This window comes from Hyaena hyaena, unplaced genomic scaffold, assembly GCF_003009895.1.
Source record: "Hyaena hyaena isolate Hyena2069 unplaced genomic scaffold, ASM300989v1 scaffold_202, whole genome shotgun sequence".
Classification (NCBI taxonomy): domain Eukaryota; kingdom Metazoa; phylum Chordata; class Mammalia; order Carnivora; family Hyaenidae; genus Hyaena; species Hyaena hyaena.
In genome coordinates this window covers 2,110,993-2,130,145 of record NW_024080832.1, presented here as the reverse complement: position 1 = coordinate 2,130,145, position 19,153 = coordinate 2,110,993, and the positions used below count along the sequence as shown (strand labels likewise).

The 19,153-nt window shown below is 49.1% G+C and overlaps 3 protein-coding genes across 5 annotated transcripts; 1 reads left to right on the top strand and 2 right to left on the bottom strand.

Annotated features, from left to right (window-relative positions):
* Positions 1-659: 659 nt before the first annotated feature.
* On the bottom strand, positions 660-4,816 carry PSMB8 (proteasome 20S subunit beta 8). Of its 3 annotated transcripts, none has more exons than XM_039241775.1 (7): positions 4,799-4,816; positions 3,812-3,964; positions 2,899-3,046; positions 2,627-2,738; positions 2,056-2,185; positions 1,226-1,430; positions 660-978 (listed from the first exon to the last, which is right to left on the bottom strand). In XM_039241775.1, the coding sequence occupies exons 2-7, from the start codon at positions 3,956-3,958 to the stop codon at positions 890-892; spliced, it is 831 nt and encodes a 276-aa protein (XP_039097706.1). In that variant the 5' UTR covers positions 3,959-3,964; positions 4,799-4,816; the 3' UTR covers positions 660-889. The 3 variants fall into 3 exon arrangements, with proteins under 3 accessions (XP_039097706.1, XP_039097704.1, XP_039097707.1); XM_039241773.1 differs by lacking the exon at positions 4,799-4,816 and adding an exon at positions 4,265-4,614; XM_039241776.1 differs by lacking the exon at positions 4,799-4,816 and having other exon boundaries at positions 660-994; positions 3,812-4,215.
* Positions 4,817-5,153: 337 nt separating this feature from the next.
* TAP1 (transporter 1, ATP binding cassette subfamily B member) lies at positions 5,154-13,006 on the bottom strand. Its single transcript, XM_039241770.1, has 11 exons — positions 12,199-13,006; positions 11,642-11,756; positions 11,355-11,485; positions 10,045-10,250; positions 9,412-9,609; positions 8,474-8,602; positions 8,114-8,302; positions 7,357-7,530; positions 6,940-7,102; positions 6,508-6,644; positions 5,154-5,752 (listed from the first exon to the last, which is right to left on the bottom strand). Exons 1-11 carry the CDS (start codon positions 12,794-12,796, stop codon positions 5,540-5,542), a joined length of 2,253 nt encoding a protein of 750 aa, XP_039097701.1. The 5' UTR covers positions 12,797-13,006; the 3' UTR covers positions 5,154-5,539.
* A 116-nt stretch (positions 13,007-13,122) lies between these two features.
* On the top strand, positions 13,123-18,913 carry PSMB9 (proteasome 20S subunit beta 9). The gene is made up of 6 exons (XM_039241750.1): positions 13,123-13,465; positions 15,341-15,408; positions 16,857-16,988; positions 17,649-17,778; positions 18,024-18,165; positions 18,733-18,913. The coding sequence occupies exons 1-6, from the start codon at positions 13,436-13,438 to the stop codon at positions 18,858-18,860; spliced, it is 630 nt and encodes a 209-aa protein (XP_039097681.1). The 5' UTR covers positions 13,123-13,435; the 3' UTR covers positions 18,861-18,913.
* The last annotated feature ends 240 nt before the right edge of the window (positions 18,914-19,153 follow it).

Below are 19,153 nucleotides of genomic sequence, written 5' to 3'. Positions count from 1 at the left end.
ACTTTCAAGTTTGTCCTTTGACTAACTCCTTAAGAGGGGACATCCTCCGTGACATGCAGCTCCAGCATGACTCAGAAAATCTCATCATGTCTGTCTCATATTTCTATCCTCCTTATTTTTCCTTCATATTCCCCTCTTCGGAGAATCCTTTTCCTCTTCAGTCATGGTCCTGTCTTCTTCCAATTGAGCATGACCCATCATGAAATGGAGCCCCTAGTGTCCATCTTTGCATTCAATATTCAGTATCTCTGAAGTGTTGTTTGAGGTAAATGGCACCATGTTTACAATCACCATATACACACGAGGTGGAAGCTTTTTCATCTAACTTCACAAAGTCAAAAACAGTTATTGTAGTAGCCTACTCCCAGACACCCAAACCATTAACAGTGGGCCACACAGGAGTCTTCAGGTTGCGTCCCTGTGAAAAAGGATCCAAGGATCCTAACCCAAATTAAATGGCAAATATGTGTCCACAGACAATGATCGTCTTCCTGGGGGCATGGAGAAAGGAATGTGGAAGGAAAACCCAAGAGAAATATTTGGTGAAGCCCCATTTGTTAGGTGGGGGCTTGAGTCTCTTCTCAGGGAAAGCTTCTCTATTTCCTGCCCCCTCTTCCCAACAACCCCAGCCTCAAGCCCACTGGCCCACAAAACAGGCATTTATAACCATTTTCCTTTATTGTGTTTAGTGGAGCAACCAGAGGCTGGGAAAGGGGAATGATCCCTGAAACAGAGAACTCTCAATGGGGTAAAATCCCCCCTGCCCCCACTGGCCAGTGGTTATCTCCTACAGAGCTCAGGTTAGGCCCCTCTTTCCTGTGGGGTGTAAGCTGGCCTGGACCCTGAGTCAGCCAGGCTTTGCCAGAGAAGGCGTGTCCAGCAGCCGCCATTACTGCCAGGCCTCCCGGTACTGGTGCAGCAGGTCACTGACGTCTGTGCTTTCCACTTTCACCCAACCATCTTTCTTCATGTGGTACACTGTGGGCAAAGGAGACTAAACATAGAGTCACCTTTCACTTCAGCAAGTTTCTGTCAGTGGTCTTATGTGGAAGGTGACAACAACAGACACTGAAACATACGCTCCAAACATACCTTCTTACTAGAACTTCAGTGCCCCTCTTCCCATGCTGCAAAGCTCCTCCCTACTCTGCCTCCCCTGACTCTCCCAATCTCAAAATCCCCTTCCCCACCCAGGAGTGTGGTAGTGATAGAATTGGTCTCTTACTATTAACAACGCCTCCAGAATAGTTGTCTCGGTGGGTGGCATAAACAATAGCCCTGCGGCCCAGCTCAAAGGCCTCTTCGAGGCTAAGATCTGGCCGGTAGCCACTATCCATGACCCCGTAGGCATAGGTGTTTCCACTGCCAGTGGAGAACATATTTCCGGAGAGCCGATTCCCATTTGAATCCACATAGTAGAGTCCAGGACCCTATAGGAAGCAAGAATGTTCCAGGATGGAACTGGGGAGCGAGTTTTTAGTAACATACAGGTTCAAGTGTAAGCCAAAAGAGTGGACAAAAGAGTAAGAATGACCGCAGGATAGCATTTTAGTAACAATCCTAGAACTTCAGGGGTAAAAAAAAAAAAAAAAAAAAAAAAAAAAAAAATTGGAATCAGCTATTTTATTGAAAAGGACAAGCTNTGAATCCACATAGTAGAGTCCAGGACCCTATAGGAAGCAAGAATGTTCCAGGATGGAACTGGGGAGCGAGTTTTTAGTAACATACAGGTTCAAGTGTAAGCCAAAAGAGTGAAAAAAAAAAAAAAAAAAAACAAAAAAAAGAATTTTAAAAAAAAAAAAAAAAAAAAAAAAAAAAAAAAAAAAAAAAAAAAAAAAAAAAAAAAAGTTGGAATCAGCTATTTTATTGAAAAGGACAAGCTTATCAAACAATGGTCCACGTCTGGACCCAGAAACAGCCCATGGATATGTTGGAACAGCTCTATAACAGTGTTCTATGCACCACACATCTTGTAGGGCAGGGAGTGGGAGCATATGATGGGGAACCTGGTCTCTCGTCCGTCAAGAGGGAATATGGAAAATGGAAAGCACCCACCTTCTTATCCCAGCCGCAGATCATACTGCCCATGGACAGGCCCATGCCTCGGTACTGAAACACCATGTTGGAGAGCAGTTTGGAAGCTGCCGACACTGAGATACGCTCCCCGTTCCGCAGATAGTACAGCCTGGGTACAACAGGGTAGTGGGGGGCAGAGGACTCACAGGTGGCAGAAAGCTAGATCTCTGAGCAACCCACTGGATGCACAGGAAATGATTAAAGAGATAAGCATTTGAGAGGGATGATTTTATAGGATCTAAGGATCAGGGAGGGATTTGGGATTTAAAGTATCTAAACCACATAAAGAAATCCTAGTAAATGATACTGTCCCACCAGGATTGATGATGCCGGGGCTAAATGACTGACGAATTATCTGGTTTACTGGCTGGAGCATAGGCTGAGATTTGGGAGAAAGCTTTTATCACCAAAATGCTGTTTTGTGAAATACTACGTTAGCACCAAGATGCTACATTAGCACAGGGGGAAAGGATGAGGAGCAGTGATCTGGAGGTTCTGGAATCCAGGATTGACCAAAAGGTTTAGGAAGGAGATAAGAGGCCTTGAATACCTGCATTCCTTGGCCAGCAAACGCTCCCAGTACTGACAGTCCGCTGCAGTGCCAGACATGGTGCCAAGCAGGTAAGGGTTAATCTCAATCACCTTATTACACCTTAAGGTGCCTGGAAGAAGATGAAGTTTTGAGAGAGGAGGACTAACCTCTGCAGTTCTCCCTGCGTGTACAAAATCAGCATCTGCTTCTGCCCTGGTGTAGATGTTGGGCTCCTGCTGAGAGGGGGACCCAGCCTCCCAGATTCTGCCTGCTGGAACACACATACTCACTGATGTAACTCCCAGCCGAAGCCCGAGAATCCACCGCCACAATCACTCCATGCTGGAACTTGAAGGCCAGCGTAGTGGTGCCGTGGGCCATTTCGATCTGAACGTTCCTTTCTCCATTCCGACCATGGGACTGGATGAATTCAGTGGGCTAATAAGAAAGAAAAGGCAGAGAACGGGGCACTGAAATTTTCATGGGGCTCCAGGAAAGGGCTTAGGAGAGTTTGGGAATGAGAAGATAGGCAGAGATTCTCCAACCATCAATAACTGTAACGGTTAACAACCAATCTCTATGAGGAAATGGCTTGGGAAAAGAAGCACGTGACACCAACCTTTCCCATTTTCCAGCACGATAGATAGGAAAGGAAATAAATGTTAGCTGTAATTAAACATTTTAAGAGTGGACTTAATGTGGTTTTTTCCCCATCCATAGGTCCTTTAACCCCCACGATGGGTGTTATTAATAATATCCCCATTTTACAGAAGCGATGCCCCAGACCTTGCTTGACTAAGTGACTGAGCCAAGACACACAACAGTTGAATGGCTGAGAGGAAGCCACCAGCCACAGTTCACCCGGTTTCCAAGACACTCCACGGCCCCTATAGCATACGATAGCCCCATGCAAAAGGCTTCGTGATTTGTGTGTGATGGAGAACTGGCAGGAAAGCTCTCTGGTCTCCCTCCACCACACCTCTAACTCTTTGCCCTAATCTGTATTTTCTAACCCTCAGGCGATCAGCCCCTGATTCCCACGTGGCCCCCGCCCTGGCACTGGGCCCTGGATGCGGCTCTCCTTGACTGAAGGATGGCCTCCTCTGGCTTTCCTGGCCTCTAGGGAGTCTCACGGGAGACCCTCCATTCCCCTGAGCCCTCGGGCCCGTCCCCCGCCCCGGGGGGTTGTCTGACAGCCCTGACCTGCATTCCTCGGGGGAGGGCGAACTCCGGAGATCGCAGAGAGAAACTGTAGTGTCCGGGGTCCGAGCGAAGCTGGCTGCCCAGGGCGGGGAAGGCGCAATCCTTCTTCGGCCCTCGGGGGGCCCCGCACACCTCCTGCAGCGCCATAATCGCCTAGGACCCGGAGATGTGTCGGAAGGGGAAGCGAAAGCGAAAGCCCTCAGCCTCAAGGGGAGGGAACCAGAATTTTTTCCGCATCCCCCTGCCCTTTCCAAGAAGAGGCTAGTAGGTGGCTGGAGACCAGGAATATTAGGAAGAGGTTTCTCTGCGCCGGCTTTACAGGGGTTGAGGAAACAGGGGGTGATAGGCTGTCAGAAGAAAAGGAGAAAGAGAGGGAGAGGCTTCGAAAGCCCTGTTGGCGCTGAGATTACAGTAGACACCGACACGCCGCAGGGCATCTTCTGGAACACTTACGAAGTGGGTATGGGGTTGTATGGTCTTGAAGGCTTAGCTTCAACCAGAAAGCTGCAAGTCAGCAAGAAGCCGGGGACAGTTTCACCTCCGGGAGTTGGGGTGTTCATAGGAGCATCATTTTATAAGAGTCGGACAAAGAGGAGGATGTGGGGGCAGTGAGTCTTGAGGACCGGTTCTGGGGCAGCCGGCAGCGGCATATACCCGCAGCGTCTGGGGGAAGAAGGCTCGGTCTCTGAATCTTTCGACTTTGTCCCTCAGGGCCGCTCCCGGTTCTATCTCCCTAACCTATAGCCACCCGAAAGAACCACCCTTTTTGCACACAGCTCCTCACACCACTCCCGATCGACTGAGCACTTTGGGGAAACTCTTCTAACTAAACCCTGTCTCTCCTTGCAACCTGTGTTGGCCTAAACTACCCGGCAACTGTTAACATCACACTACCATGGCCCTCCCAGAATGGAAGAAATTTACTAAACCGCTCTCCCCGCCCCCCCCCCCCCCCCCCCCCCCCCGCCCGCACTGGGCTGAAATTACCCCCGGCAGGTGCCACCTCTGAGCCGGGTGAGTTCTGGAGGAAAAGACCAGGGAGGGGCCGGTGGTAAACTCTGAGCTCTCTGGCTGCGCGCTTGCACTTCCTCTAGCTGCGCTCGCCCTCCATTTTCCACATCAGAAAGGCCATGGCTCGCAGTTGGGAGCTGCGGCTGCTGGTGCTTGGAGGGTGCTGTATCCCACTCCCGCTTATCCTTGGGCGCAGACATGGGAGCATGGGGTAGTGGAGGGGCAACCATAAGAAACAGAAAACTTAAGGGAGGGTATGGCACACTTAGGACTGTGAAGTGTGCAAATGCTGGTGAGCCATTTGGTGCGCTGATAACAGGAGAAACCACAGTTATAAAACACCAACTTTATTATAAATATCAAGGATCCAGAGTGTGTTTATGGGCCAGCATATGCCTGTAGTCCTATTGGAAAGTATTTTCTCTGTGTATTCTAAAGTTCTTCTCATTTTCAGGGCTGTATCCACAACAACCCTGGTTCTAAACCCAGTTACACTAAGGGGTTACAAACTCTTTTCTTCCAAGAAATCCACATTATCAAGAGGAGCTTGGAGAGGTGGTAACACTCGTGGCATAATTTCAGGCATCATTCTAAGAGGTCACTCCTAGAAGCAACTGCCTATTGTGCAGCTCCGGTAACACCTTTGTTCCCAAATTCTCCACTACAGAGGGCAGAAAAGAAGGGAAGGAGGTGGCATGTGCAGGTCTGAGAAGTCTTTCATTCTGGAGCACCTGACCCATCAGGAGCCTGCAACATGGCCCAGTAGCGTCCCCTCCTCTCCACGAGCTGCTGGTGGGTTCCTGCTTCACAGATGGTGCCTCCTTCTAGAAAGAGGATTTGGTCAGCCTGCTCCACCAAGCTGAGACACTGGGTGATGAGAAGCACAGACCGAGAGCATCGCTCAGGGCTTTTGTACAGGAGCTGCTCCACCTGAGAAAAGACACGGATTCTGTCAAGAACCCAGGGAGACATCCGTGTTTCCAGAGCAGGAATCACCAGGGTCACTGCCACCTCTACCAACAACCCCAAAGAGTTGAAGATTCTTGTTCTGAGTATTTCTCTGTCCAACCTTTGATTTGTTAAGGACTGTTTACATGAGGTGGCAACAGTAGAATAAAAGTAAGCGTCCTATGGTGAAGCCCATAAAGAAAGAGTAAAGGACATCAAATAGTCTCTCCTCTCTACCTATAAACTGGGGGTTTTCTATTCCATTTTAAAGAAATATAACTTAGTGGCAAAAAGCATGAGCATGGTCAGGCAGGATTGCTTTTGGGTCTACGCTCCACTACTCAACAGCTCACATTTAGCAGGTCACTCAACCTCTCTTAGCCTCTATTTTATCATCTGTAGAATGAGGATAACAATGCCCAGCTCACAGGCATTTATGATTAATAAATGAGTGCGACAGTACATGGAGAGAGCCTGGTAGCATGTCTGGCATACAGTAAAAGAGCAAAAGCTCAATTGATACTAATCTTATTAGGATGGTCTTCTTATGTTTGGCTTCAGAGATTGAGTCTATAGATAGTCTCTTTGAATTGGTTCTAAGCATCTTGAAGAGCAGCTGTTGGGAACTGAGAATTCCAAGGATTGGTTTGGATAATTATGTTAGTATAGCTCACACAGGATGAGTGAAGGAAGGAAGACTGGGTGGGATATAGTCACTAACAAAATGTCTCTCTCACCCGTAACTGGTTATTTGAATCGAGGGCACTGGTAGCATCATCCAAGATAAGTACACGTGGTTTCCGGATCAGTGCTCGAGCCAAGGCCACTGCCTGTCGCTGACCCCCTGATAGCTGGCTCCCAGCCTCGCCCACCTCTGTAGAGATAAGAGCCCAGGTGAGGGCTGGGCAACCACATGTACGTCCACGTGCTTGCTTGCACGTGTACATGCGCATATGCACACGCACACACACACACACACACACACACACACACCAAGGACTGGATGCATTCACCTTCCTTCTGGGAAGGTGAAGAAGTTCTAAGGATGTGAGGATGAAGAAGCCATAGGAACAAGATCCTACACCTTTAAACTTCAGTGGGTTGGGAAGAACTACTGAATAAAGGTTTCAGTAAAGATGTCTGGGTGATGACATGAGCTGAGAAAGCACCTGTGTTATAGCCCTGAGGGAGTTCAGAGATGAAGCTATGGGCTCCAGACTCCACTGCAGCAGCTATGACTTCCTCCATAGTTGGCTTCTGGACCAGGCCATAGGCAATATTTTCTCGAAAACTCCTTCCAAATAGCTGTGGCTCTTGTCCCACTGCAGCCACCTGGGACAAAATATGATGAAGAGTCATAGAACAAGGGACACAGGAGTGTGGTTATCTAGAGATTGATGGCTCAAAATCTTTACCGAAGGCATATCACAAAATTACACACCAGAGCCCCTCTCCCGACCACATCCCATCTCCATTCAAGGACCATCACTCCCTAGCCTTCCTTTTGGAGTGCTTGGTAAGAGTATCGTTGAGAGTTCTTCTCACTCAATGCCCCCTGCCCTCCCCCATGCCATCTTCTTGCTTACCTGTGTGTGCAGGTAGCGGTGCTCATATTGGGGAAGGGGTTTCATATTCAGCAGCACCTGCCCGTTAGTGGGCTGATACAGATTCTGCAGCAGGGCAGCCACTGTGCTCTTCCCAGACCCATTGGGCCCCACCAGAGCCATCACCTCACCAGGACGCAGGGTGAATGTCAGCCCCTGGAAGCCAGAGAATCAAAAATAAAGAGGCAGACTGAGACTCTAACCTTTAGTCTGTCATTGTCTCCTTACATAGCATGATGTCTTACCCCAGAGAAGAAAGGGGGGAAATTGGGGAAATACAGCAACTCCTATCCTCCCACAGGCATAGACCTCTGTTCATCAGGGAGACAGCTCCCCAAGGGGTAGAGACGAAAGGTGAGGCAAAAACCAGAGTGAAGACCAAGCACTGGTATACCACACACCTGGTATTACATATCATGAGAAAACAGAAAAGAAAATTACAGTCTAAATCACAAATAGAAAGAAAAAGAAAGAAGACTAGAGATAGATTTTGCTTCAGCAATTTCTTAGGATATGAGACCCTTCCCCCTGAGAGCCTCTTCTCAATTCTCCTTAGAAATTCAAACCAGCTCTTGAGTTTGGGGCAGTTGTATGGAGTAGACAGTGCTCATCTTTGCCTTTGGAGGGTTCGGAAGGCTCTACCTGAACCTTGTGTTAAGCAGGCTGAAGGCAAGAAGGAAGTTTAGCATGGCAGAGTCGAGAGTGAGGCTGGTGAACACCGAGGATCGGTAGGTTGTACCTGCAGCACTGGGACATCTGGACGGTTTGGGTAGGCGAAGGAGACATCTTGAAACTTGACAAGGCCCTCTAGGTTTACAGGAGTCAACACACCACTGGCAGGACAGCGAGGAATCCGGTCCAGGTATTCAAATATTTTCTCTGAGGAGCCCACAGCCTTCTGTACGCTGGGGTAGGTGGAGAGCAGTGCCTGGGAGCGGGGGGGGGGGGGGGGGGATAAGAGTATTGAGAAGGGAGAGAACTAATCTATTTGCCAGGGTTATGTGATATGAGAAGGGTAAAGCATGGAAGGAAGGTGACACAGGTGGTGACAGAACATGGGATGGAAAAGCACGGGGGAATGAAAACGGAAGGGTCTCACCTCAACAGCTGTGGTGAACTGGATCTGATAGAGAATAAATGTGACAAGGTCTCCACTGCTTACAGCCCCACTTGTCACCAGCCGCCCACCTATGTACAGGATTCCCACCTTCAGCAGCATCTCTGAGATCTGTGGAAAGGCCACAGAAAAAAAGGATTGTGGTTGAAATATCTCAAGGGAGGTGCAAGGAACTAGACTCGTTAGTCATTATGAAGATATAAAGACCCTTTCCCCCAGGTAAGAGCAGGAGGTTCCCCAGAGGGAAGGGAAGAATGCAGCACGGAGGCTCCATGGAGTCGTGCTCGGTTATCATCACTATCATCACCATCACCGTTATCGCTTCCAAGGAACATTTTGCTCTTCACAAAAGGCCTTCATGAATGTGATGCCATCTAAAATTCATACCAACAACCCTGTAGACAAGGTCATACCACTCCCACTTTTTAAAACGAGGAAATGGTCTCACGAGAAAGTAAGTTACTAGCCCATGGTCAAAAAGCTAGTAAATGGCAGCATCAAGCCAGGAATTCCCAAATGCTGCTCTAGTTCTCTTTCCATTATATAACAGATGCCCCTTATCCCAGGCTTCTGCTATTCCCATGGCTCTTGCTAGCACATTCACAGAGTCTCAGAATGATGCGGGACCAGGTACAGGAATTTATGGTTCCCTGAGTGCTGCCTGAGAGGCAAAGAAAGGCCCTGGGACTGGAAAACGTGGATCTCCCTCAAAAGGGGGCTGGCTGGATTCTGTGTACCTTGGTGAAAGGATGCCATCCAGCAGGCCTAAAAAAAGGGAGGCAGTTAGGAACACTGAGTAGGGTGACAATACTGAAGCAACCATTGCCCAGTGGAAGAGTGTGGAACAGAGTCACGGAAAAGGGAATGGAGTCAAGGCCTCTCAGGGACAAGGGACTAGGCATTCATCTCCAGGTGCTCACACTGGTGGTCCAGCGGTTGACTGCATAGGCCAGAGCCTCCTTCTGATGGAGTGTCTTCATATCCTGCAGCTTTTGCCTATACTTCTGGGCCTCACCCTCCTCGTTGGCAAAGCTCCGGACTGTGGGCATGGCTGACAGAACCTCAATGGCCACCTGGCTGGACTCTGCCAGAGATTCCTGCACCTGTGCTGCCAGCGCCTGTAGAGACATGGACAAGAGATGTCACACAGGGTTGGCGAACCGTAAGGGACACTAATGCCTGAGTTACCTAGTTGGAGACTAAAGGTGAGAAGAGGCAGGTGAATGAAGAAAAGAGAAGGGGGCATCATTACACTCCCTAGATACTAAAGAGGCACACAAGAGAGGAGGTCACTGAGAAGGGTCGAAGGAATCATAATCTTGAGGCTGGTAATCATGTTTGTAAAGACAGATTGTGGGCAGAAGTTACAAGACAATACACACAGAATATGGAGCTCAACACTGAGCAATCCAGGAACATGAACTATATGGCCAAGGAGTCCCGTGAAGATGGAAAATCAAGTGAGGGTCCCAGGAGAGAACCCTGAGGGAATTAATTCTGCCTAGTCTGGGAAATGAAGGTCTGTGTAGGGTGAGGTATCTCCCTGGACATACCTGGTGCCATTTCCCCAGTGCCTTAGGCACAAGAAAAAGCAGAGGCAGGACGGCGAGGGTGACCATGGTGAGGGACAGTGACCCCCAGAGCATGAGCACCAAGAGACACAGCCCCCGCACCAGGTACCACAACAATAGGCTCAGCTCCTCACTCAGACTCTCACTCAGGGTGGATGTGTCCTCTGTCACCCGAGAAGTGATGGCTCCTGCCGGGGTTGGGGAGAAGACAGTGAATCAATGAAAGGCTCAGAGGGGTGGGACAGACTAGCAATGAGCCAGGGGGAGGCGACGAGGGGACCACACAGTGTTCTGAAGAGCTGAGGAAAACAAGGCAAGGGGGATAGGGCAGCTTAGGGTTTTCAGTGCAGGGAGAATGAGTGTTAGAAAGAAAAAGACTGGGGGCCCATGGGTGGCTCAGTTGGATAAGCATCCAACTTCAGCTCAGGTCATGATCTCACAGCTTTGCAAGTTCGAGCCCCCACATAGAGCTCTTTGCTGATAGCACAGAGACTGGAGCCTGCCTCAGATTCTGTGTCTCCCTCTCTCTCTGCCCTTCCCTACTCATGCTCTGTCTCTCTCTCTCTCTCAAAAGTAAACAAACATTTAAGAAAGAAAGGAAGGAAGGAAAAAAGAAAGAGAGAAAGAATGGGAAAGCCTGACTGAAGACTTCCATTTTAACTATAAAGAAATTGAGGCCCATGTGAATTTCCATTTCTCTGACAAATTTTCGTTCCTTAAAGAACATGTATACCCCATGCTGCATATAAAGGCAAGAAGAGCTTAAGCTGGTCACATAACAGAGCTGGGGAAAAACAAAGGGTGCTGCTAGAAAGCAGTCCTGAAAACAATACTGGGCACTGGGCTGGGAATCAGGAGACAAGTTCCATCCCAAAGCTCACTTCTATCCATATATGACCATGCCAGGTTCAGCATTTAGGGTCCAGGCTTCAGTTTCCTTCTCTGTAAAATAGTTAGTTGGACTCTGTGATCGTAAAATTTCCAGGCTTGAAATTCTGTAGTTTCTATCTAAATATACACTCAGGGGATAAATTATGGAAAAATCTTAGATGGAAAAAATTCAGAATATAGTATGATATGATAGATATGATATGATGAATACAATATAATAGTTATAATATAATAAATATGATATGATATGTATAATATAATAATATTTTGTTCTTGAGGCATACCAAGAATTAGAAATGACAATGTCTATGTGGGAGAGAGATCAAAGTTGTAAGTAAAAGAGGATATATGGGTAATATAGGGAGTATATAGATGTATAATGAAAGAGTTTCAAGACACACCCGTTTGGTTCTGTTGGAAAAACTCTGTTTCCTGGCGCAGAACAGCCTGAAATACCTCTCCCTGCAAGTGGCTGTGCACACGGCCCATGATGCTGTAATAGATCCTATCACATACGAACTCCAGCACTGCACTAGAGAGAGATGAGGAGAAGAGGAATCAGGGTGTGTTCAGGGGACAGAGAGAAGGTCCCAAAAAGTGCACTTTGGACAGTTGCCCCAACTTCCATCTCCCCCTTTTTCTGCCCCCCCCCCATTCTCAACCTTCCTTCTTCATTCAGCCCCCAGACCTGGCTATGGTGAGAATGGACATGAGCAGTATGTATGTCATGAAACCAGAAGCTGTCCTATCTTGTACAATGAAGTCAATGAGGCGGCCCGTGAAGAACGGCATGGCCATCTCCCCTGGAGAGAGAAAGGAGGGACGGGTCAGCCAAGCAAGCAGATAAGCTCCAACCAGACTGCCCCCAGCCCATCCCCCTCTTTGACTGTCACCAGTATCCTGAGGGCACCAGCAAAAAGCGGACAGAGGACACAGCTCCGCCCCTGAACAGGCCACCCTGGAACTCACAACCCTGAGCCCCACCAGACCTTTGGGGTTTACTTAGGAAGGCCAGAGGTCATAGGGTGTGCTGTCCAGAAGAAAGGACTTGCCCAAGGTGGCCAGTGAGGCAACACTGAGGCAGCACTGGAGTCCAGGACTCCTGACTCCCACCCAGTCCAGGGCCCTTTCCTGGGTACTAGGTGGTCTCACGACCAGAGCTGGGTCGCCCTCCCCTGATCCACATTTCCCAGAACCCACACTAGCCGATCTCTGTCCGTCCCTCTTTCCCTGCATCCCTCTTACCAAGACAGGAGAGGACACACAGGACCATCAGGAGCGGGAAGCGTCGTATCTCTGAACCCAGGCAACCTAGAAGCCGGCGCACCGCCCCTCCTGAACCCCCGTGGCTTTCCGGCCCCCAAAGTCCCCTGAGCTTTTGCCAAATGGCAGCTGCAGGCAGTGCTGCTACATAACTGAGGGCGAAGGCATCCAGGCGACTTCCCCAGTGCAGGAGCCTGGAGCTGTGAGAATCCCTGGGAACCCTCCACGAGCTCAGCTCTCGGAAGAGGGCGAGTCCTGGCAGGGCCAAGCTCAGCGCCGCCGCCAACGACTGCAAAGCACCCAGCCATCCCCGGACTCCTGCGCTTTCGCTCCGGGAGCCGACCGTTGCCCTGAGAACCCCGCGGGCCCCCAGCCACAGCACAGCCCAGCGGCTCAGGCCCGACACCCAGACCCGCAGCAGCGGCAGCGCGGGGGGTATCAGCAAGGAGCAGATTCTGGGGAGCGCGCCCCGGAGCAGCACCCAGTCGACGAGAACCAGCAGCGCTATCCCCAGCCACGCGACGGAAGTTCGGGACGGGCAGAGGCACCCGCAAGGCCTGGGGGACCCAGAGCCGGCCATGGGCGCGCTGTCGCTGCCGGGGGTCGCGGCCCCGCCTGGGACTCTCCGCTGTCCCCGCCGCGCGGGAGGCTCTGGGCGCCGGTCGCGTCCGTGTGGGAGAGGGCTCCGGCACCCGCCGCGGGGAGAGGAGGGAAGGGCGGGCGGAGGCGGGGCTTTGGAAAGTCCCGGGAAGGGCTGGATCAGGCGGCGCTAGCTAGAAGCCTGCGGTTTCTCGGAAAGAGAAAGCGAAAGCGGTAGGCGGCTCTGTCGATCCGCCCCCTTCAGCCTGCGGCCCGCCCAGACTGTTTTGGGAGAAGGCGTGGGAATCCCATCTGAGGTTCTGCAGCCAGAAGCCTTGAGGCTCCGCCTACTCCATCACGCACACTCGTCCTTCCTTTCACTGCTACCTCTTGCGGACCCCATTTGTCGGGACTTTATTTACCCCAGCCTTCGGACTTTCTTAGCCCCAGACCTTTTCGTCACTTGTCTCTGGGCAGTTCTGCCGCAGGTAGGTTAGCGCGGGGTGCAAAGCCGCACCAAAGGACGCGGCGCCCTCTAGCGGTCGTAGTGAAGGCGCGGGGCTATACAGGCTGTGCGCTGCCCACGTCCCAGGACGGAAACCAGTGCCCCAGGCGGCAAAGAGCTTGGCGCCTCCCAGAGATGCTGCGGTCTGACGAAGTCCACACTGGGGTAAGTAGTCTGTGCTAGGAGTTTACTTAGCAGAGGAGTCAAGAAGGTGGAGCGACAGGGGGACCCTGGAAGCTCTGAGGAATGAATGTAGTGTCTAACAGAGTGAGGAGGTAGATTGTAGCAGCCAGTGCTTGTACAGATGCCCTGCGATGAATACAGGGCATCTCTATTCTGAAGGGGGTCGTGCAGGGGTCCGCGAAGGACTGGGCGCGCCAGGCTGGTGGAGAAGGAGGTGCTTTGGCTCTTCGCTGGAAGTGTCGAGGGGAAGCTTCTCTGAAGCGCTTTCGCTTTCAACTCTGGACTAGAGAGAGGGGCTGGTTAAATCAAGGGAAGGGGTCGGAGAAGGTGCAGATGAATGAAGAAATGGTGCCCTGGGGGAAGTAGAACCGCACTTGGGAAAGGAGAATATGGGCACTGATTGAGAAGGGACTGCTCACTTTGATAAACTGGCCCCTGCGAAACTCATACCCCCGCCCTGATAATGGGGATTCCTTGTGAGCTGGTGGTGCCCTTCACCAGCCTGATCCAAGAAGGCTCCTGCTTGGCCCAGGTGCTGCTGTGCTCCCTTCCTTGGGTCGTCCCTGCACACTCCTACCCGCCTGCCCAGGCTAGGCAACCGAAGCTGTCCACTGCCCAAGGCTGGCTGGCTGGCTGGCTTTTGCTTCCAAACTACTGCCACCACTCTTGGCTTGAAGGCAGCATTGTCTTCGAGAAATAACCTCTAGAATGGGGCTGCCCTTATTCAGTGGCCCTCCCTTCATGATAAGTCAGTATGTCTGAAAGCACACTCAGGGCAACAGCCCCGGGGTCCAGAATAATTTATGGGATGATGAGAATGCACTAAACCCATTTATAAGGTAAAAAAAAAACAAAAAAAAAAAAAACAAAAAAAAAAGAAACTCCCCTCCCTGCCTGATGAGCGGTGGGAAGTAGAAAACAGAAGTCACAACAAGAGATGGAGGTTAGACCTTTGTTTTAATCCCAGTCTGTATTAATCTGGGTGACCTTGAGAAGTCAATTGCCTCTTCTATGATTCCGTTTCCTTATTTGAACCAAGGATCTTTAGGGCTCTTTCCAACTCAACAGGAGTAGAAAACGTATAGCTTTATTCCTTTCACCTTCCTGAATTCTTTTTCTTAATGTCTTTCCTTGACCTGAAAAAGTCAGCCCAAACTCCCCAAACAAATCGTCCCAGTACAGATCTCTTCCCCTAACTAGTGAGGTATGGGCTGACCTCTTGATCAGAAATCCTTAAATGAAAGCTTTATGTTAAATCATCTCATGCTCCTGCCTGCTTCCCTCCTTACTTAATGTATGACTCTGCTAATCACTGCAGCCCTTGATGTTTTCTGCTGTTTAATAAACTGGTTAAGGGGGCGTGGGATGGAGAACTATGGGCCAAAAGAAGACAACCTTGTTTCCCAAAGTCACAGTCACTTGCTCTGTGTTGGGTCTGCACCACATCTGCACACGAAACAAGCACATGTGGTGGAAGTAATTCACTTGTGGGGCTGCTTTATACTACAAGTACTGGGGCACCAGTGCTTGGAAGCCCTCCCACTCTGAGCCAGATTTCTACCTCTGCAGACCTCATCCCCACCTCTTTCTTTATAATTGGGAAAGATTCTACTTAGGAAGTTGGGGACCTAGGGATGTGATTCTTTCCATCATGCCATGACATTCCCTTACAGCTGGGAGAGGAAATAGAGAAAATGGAAAGATGGAGGGGAAATCCCATATTGGGAATCAGCTCTGGCCTGAATTACTGTATGATCTTCAGCTGGTCACCTCCTTTCTGGAAATGTTTCTTCATCTGTAACATGAGGGAATCAAGACTCTTACTGCTCTGACATCCCATCCTCCACATCCCCACAGACAACCATCATGGCAGTGGAGTTTGACGGAGGTGTTGTAGTGGGCTCTGACTCCCGGGTGTCTGCAGGGTGAGTACCAGTCAAAGTGAATGCTTCTAGAAGGAAGCCAATGGCCCCAAAACCGATTTTTCTTACCCGTTCATGAAGAGACAGTGGAATTTTGCAGAAATTGAGTTAACCTTTCAGAAAGATCCCTGTCATGAGATACATGGCAAGTGCTTGGGTCCCTAAATTGATGGACGAGAAATCAGGAGCCTGAATGCTTATGTGGCCATCCCTACAGGAGTGGGTACATAAGAGGGGCACCTGGGTGGCTCAGTCAGTTAAGCGTCCGATTTCGGCTCAGGTCATGATCTTACGGTTCGTGGGTTCGAGCCCCACATAGGGCTCTGTGCTGACAGCTAGCTCAGAGCCTGGAGCCTGAGCCTGTCTTTGGATTCTGTGACTCCCTCTCTCTCTGACCCTCCCCTGCTCACACTGTCTCTGTCTCTCTCTCAAAAATAAATAAAACATTCAAAAAAGAAAAAAAGGAGCGGTTATATTAAAAAAGGGTATGAGAAGGAGGTAGGATACAAAGATTTCAGGGGCCCTCCTTCCATCTATGTTTAGAAATAAAAAAAGATGGTTCTGGGCACCTGGGTGATTCAGTCAGCTGAGCATCTGACTCTGCTTTCAGCTCAGGTCATGATCCCAGGGTTATGGGGTCGAGCCGCAAATCCTCAGCCTGCTTAAGATTCTTTCTCTCTCCCCTTCTGCCCCTCTCTCCTGCTTATGCTCTGTCTCTAAAATTATACGAAATGAATAAAATAAAATAAAATAGAAAGAAAAAAAATGGTTCTGCCAAGCAGATATTCTAGCTTCTCATCCGGTATATGTTGAATTAATTTTGTCTCCTCCCTCCTGACCAGTTTCCTGGTCCCATATGCGAAATGGGTATATGGGATTAGGTCAATATTGTTTACTTTATGTCCCAAAGAACACATAACTTCCTCTAGATGGGTATAGCAAAGAAAAATTACTTAAGAACATTACTCTTAATTTACTTTTTTTTTGTTTTATTATAAAATCTAAGCCTGAAAATAAGTCTAATTTTGATAATTACTTGCAATAATTAATCTGAGATGATTTTTTCTTCCTGCTCTAATCCAAATATTAAATTTCATGTGCTCTGTAGTGGCTGTTCTCTTGTCAAATAAATTTGACAATCACTGTATGATTAACCTCAAGAATTCTGGCAACACTATGGGGCACCTGGGTGGCTCAGTCAGCTAAGCGTCCAACTTCGGCTCGGGTCATGATCTCACGGTTTGTGGGTTCGAGCCCCATGTCGGGCTCTGTGCTGACAGCTAGCTCAGAGCCTGGAGCCTGTCTTTGAATTCTGTGTCTCCCTCTCGCTCGCACCCTCCCCTGCTCACGCTGTCTCTTTCTGACTCTCAAAAATAAATTAAAAACATTAAAAAAAAAAAAAAGAATTCTGGCAACACTAATATTGGTGACTGTTGACTCCTTCCCGGCAGAGAGGCAGTGGTAAACCGAGTGTATAACAAGCTGTCTCCCCTACATCAACACATCTACTGTGCTCTTTCTGGTTCTGCTGCTGATGCCCAAGCCATGGCAGACATGGCTGCCTATCAACTGGAGCTCCACGGGTATGAAGCTTTGGGGTCCTCAGTCCACATTCACTACAGTTCTCCCAACCAGCAACCCCTATACAGTATCCTATTCCAGGAGCGCTGCAGTGAACAATATAAAATTCTTGTTTGGACTCCTGTTTTTATTAGCTTTGATCTGGCACTTGAATCCCAAGCCTGGTTTCTGCCTCTGTAAAGTGGAGATAATTAATAATAACTACCCTATCTCACCCGAAGGTTATTTTGAGAATCAAATGATCCCTGTGAAAATGGCTTGAAAATTGTGAATCACTATCCTAATATAAATAACGAGAAAGAAGACGATGATGTGGACTACCATACCATCCGGCAGTTACCGTGTAAAATGCCAGGGTCATTGGTGCAGAAGTAAAGCTTATCTACTTTTATCCACATAGGCAGGGCCCTTGCAGCCAAGAGTTATACAGTTAGGGGATGGGTGGGTAGGGCAAAGAGTAAAGGAGGGGAACACTGAAATTTTCTTACCAGTTGGTGGTGGGAGATTGGTCCCCTGTACGTGTGGGAGAGAAGCTGGACTTTGAACTATTACAGGTATAGGTCTCAGGTTTCAAGTGTCCCTCGGCAGGGATGATGGTAATGGCACAGGAGGGTAGAACTTCAGGAAGTCATATTGACGCCTATTGCTAACACTTCCTTTAGGTTGGAACTGGAAGAATGTCCGCTTGTTCTAGCTGCTGCCAACGTGATAAGGAATGTCTCTTATAAGTACCGGGAGGACCTGTCTGCACATCTCATAGTAGCTGGCTGGGACCGACGTGACGGGGGTCAGGTGAGTCTCTCCCAACGCACTCCCTCCCTTGGTGTTCCCTGCTACCCTACAGAGGGAGATAGAAGTCGTATGTCATTCTACCAATGAGTTCCAAGGACACTGCCTTTAAAAGTATAGTATAATCTCAACGGACGGGAGAAGGAGACAGTGGGGCTTCGCTGCAGAACACAGAGATGCGCTGCTTGCCTCACTGGCAAGGAGAGGATCGATGCTTCCATAGTCTGACCTGAAGGCGCCTCCCCTAGGTGTATGGAACCCTGGGAGGAATGCTGACTCGGCAGCCCTTTGCCGTTGGTGGCTCTGGCAGCACCTATATCTACGGGTATGTGGATGCAGCATATAAACCAGGCATGTCTCCTGAGGAGTGCAGGTCTTTCGCCACCAAAGGTAACTAACCAAGTGGAAGGGTGCCTGGGGAGGGCTTTTAACACGGAAAGGAAGTTGAGTGTGAGGAACACGATGAGGAATACATGAGCGATCATTTAATTTAATGTCCAAACTGGAACACTTTTGAGAGGGACAGTGCAAGACAATATACTGCACTAGACAGGACCTCAGAATCAAAGGCATAAACCTGGACTGTTTATTTGAGTACCCCAAATTAGAATATGCAGTTATTCTAAGAATCACTGGTGTGCTAGAGTGGGCTTGGGCTAGCTCATGACAGTCAATTGTTAAATAGTCAAGGATTCATAAGCTGCTTATGTATCTATTCATAACTCGAAATCCCTTGTGGTGGGAGTTTTGAGACCACCAACACCAGGAGATGCTACATATAAAGAAAGGCTTTATTTTTTTTAAGTTGGTTTACTGGCAAACCACTTGATATGTGTCCCAAGAAGGTGGGTTTTGAGGTCTGAAAGTGGTAGTAAGCTTATGGACAGGAGGGGAAGGAAAAGATTTCTGAAGCTGAGTCATTCTCTCTCCTTCTCTCCAACCTGAAACCCTCTGCAGCTATCACTCTGGCCATGAACCGGGATGGCTCTAGTGGGGGTGTCGTCTACCTGGTCACTATTACAGCTGCTGGCGTGGACCATCAAGTAATCTTGGGTAATGACCTGCCAAAATTCTATGACAAGTGAATCTTCCTTAGACCTCCTTTCCTTATTTTGTAATAAACTCTTTGGGACCAGAACCTTGTATGGTCAATGGAAAATGAGTGCTCAAGGAGATGAAGCTTAGGGGAGGAGGCTTCCTCCCTCCAGGAAGTTAGATACCCTTTCTTCATTTTGTGCCATGTCCCTATTTCTAGATACCCTTTCTTAATATGTTCATTCACATTAAAGATCAATACATGACCAGTGCTTAAAATTGGATGATTTGTGAGTTTCAAAGAATAACAACAATCAAAACATTGAGCAAGGTATTAGCCAAA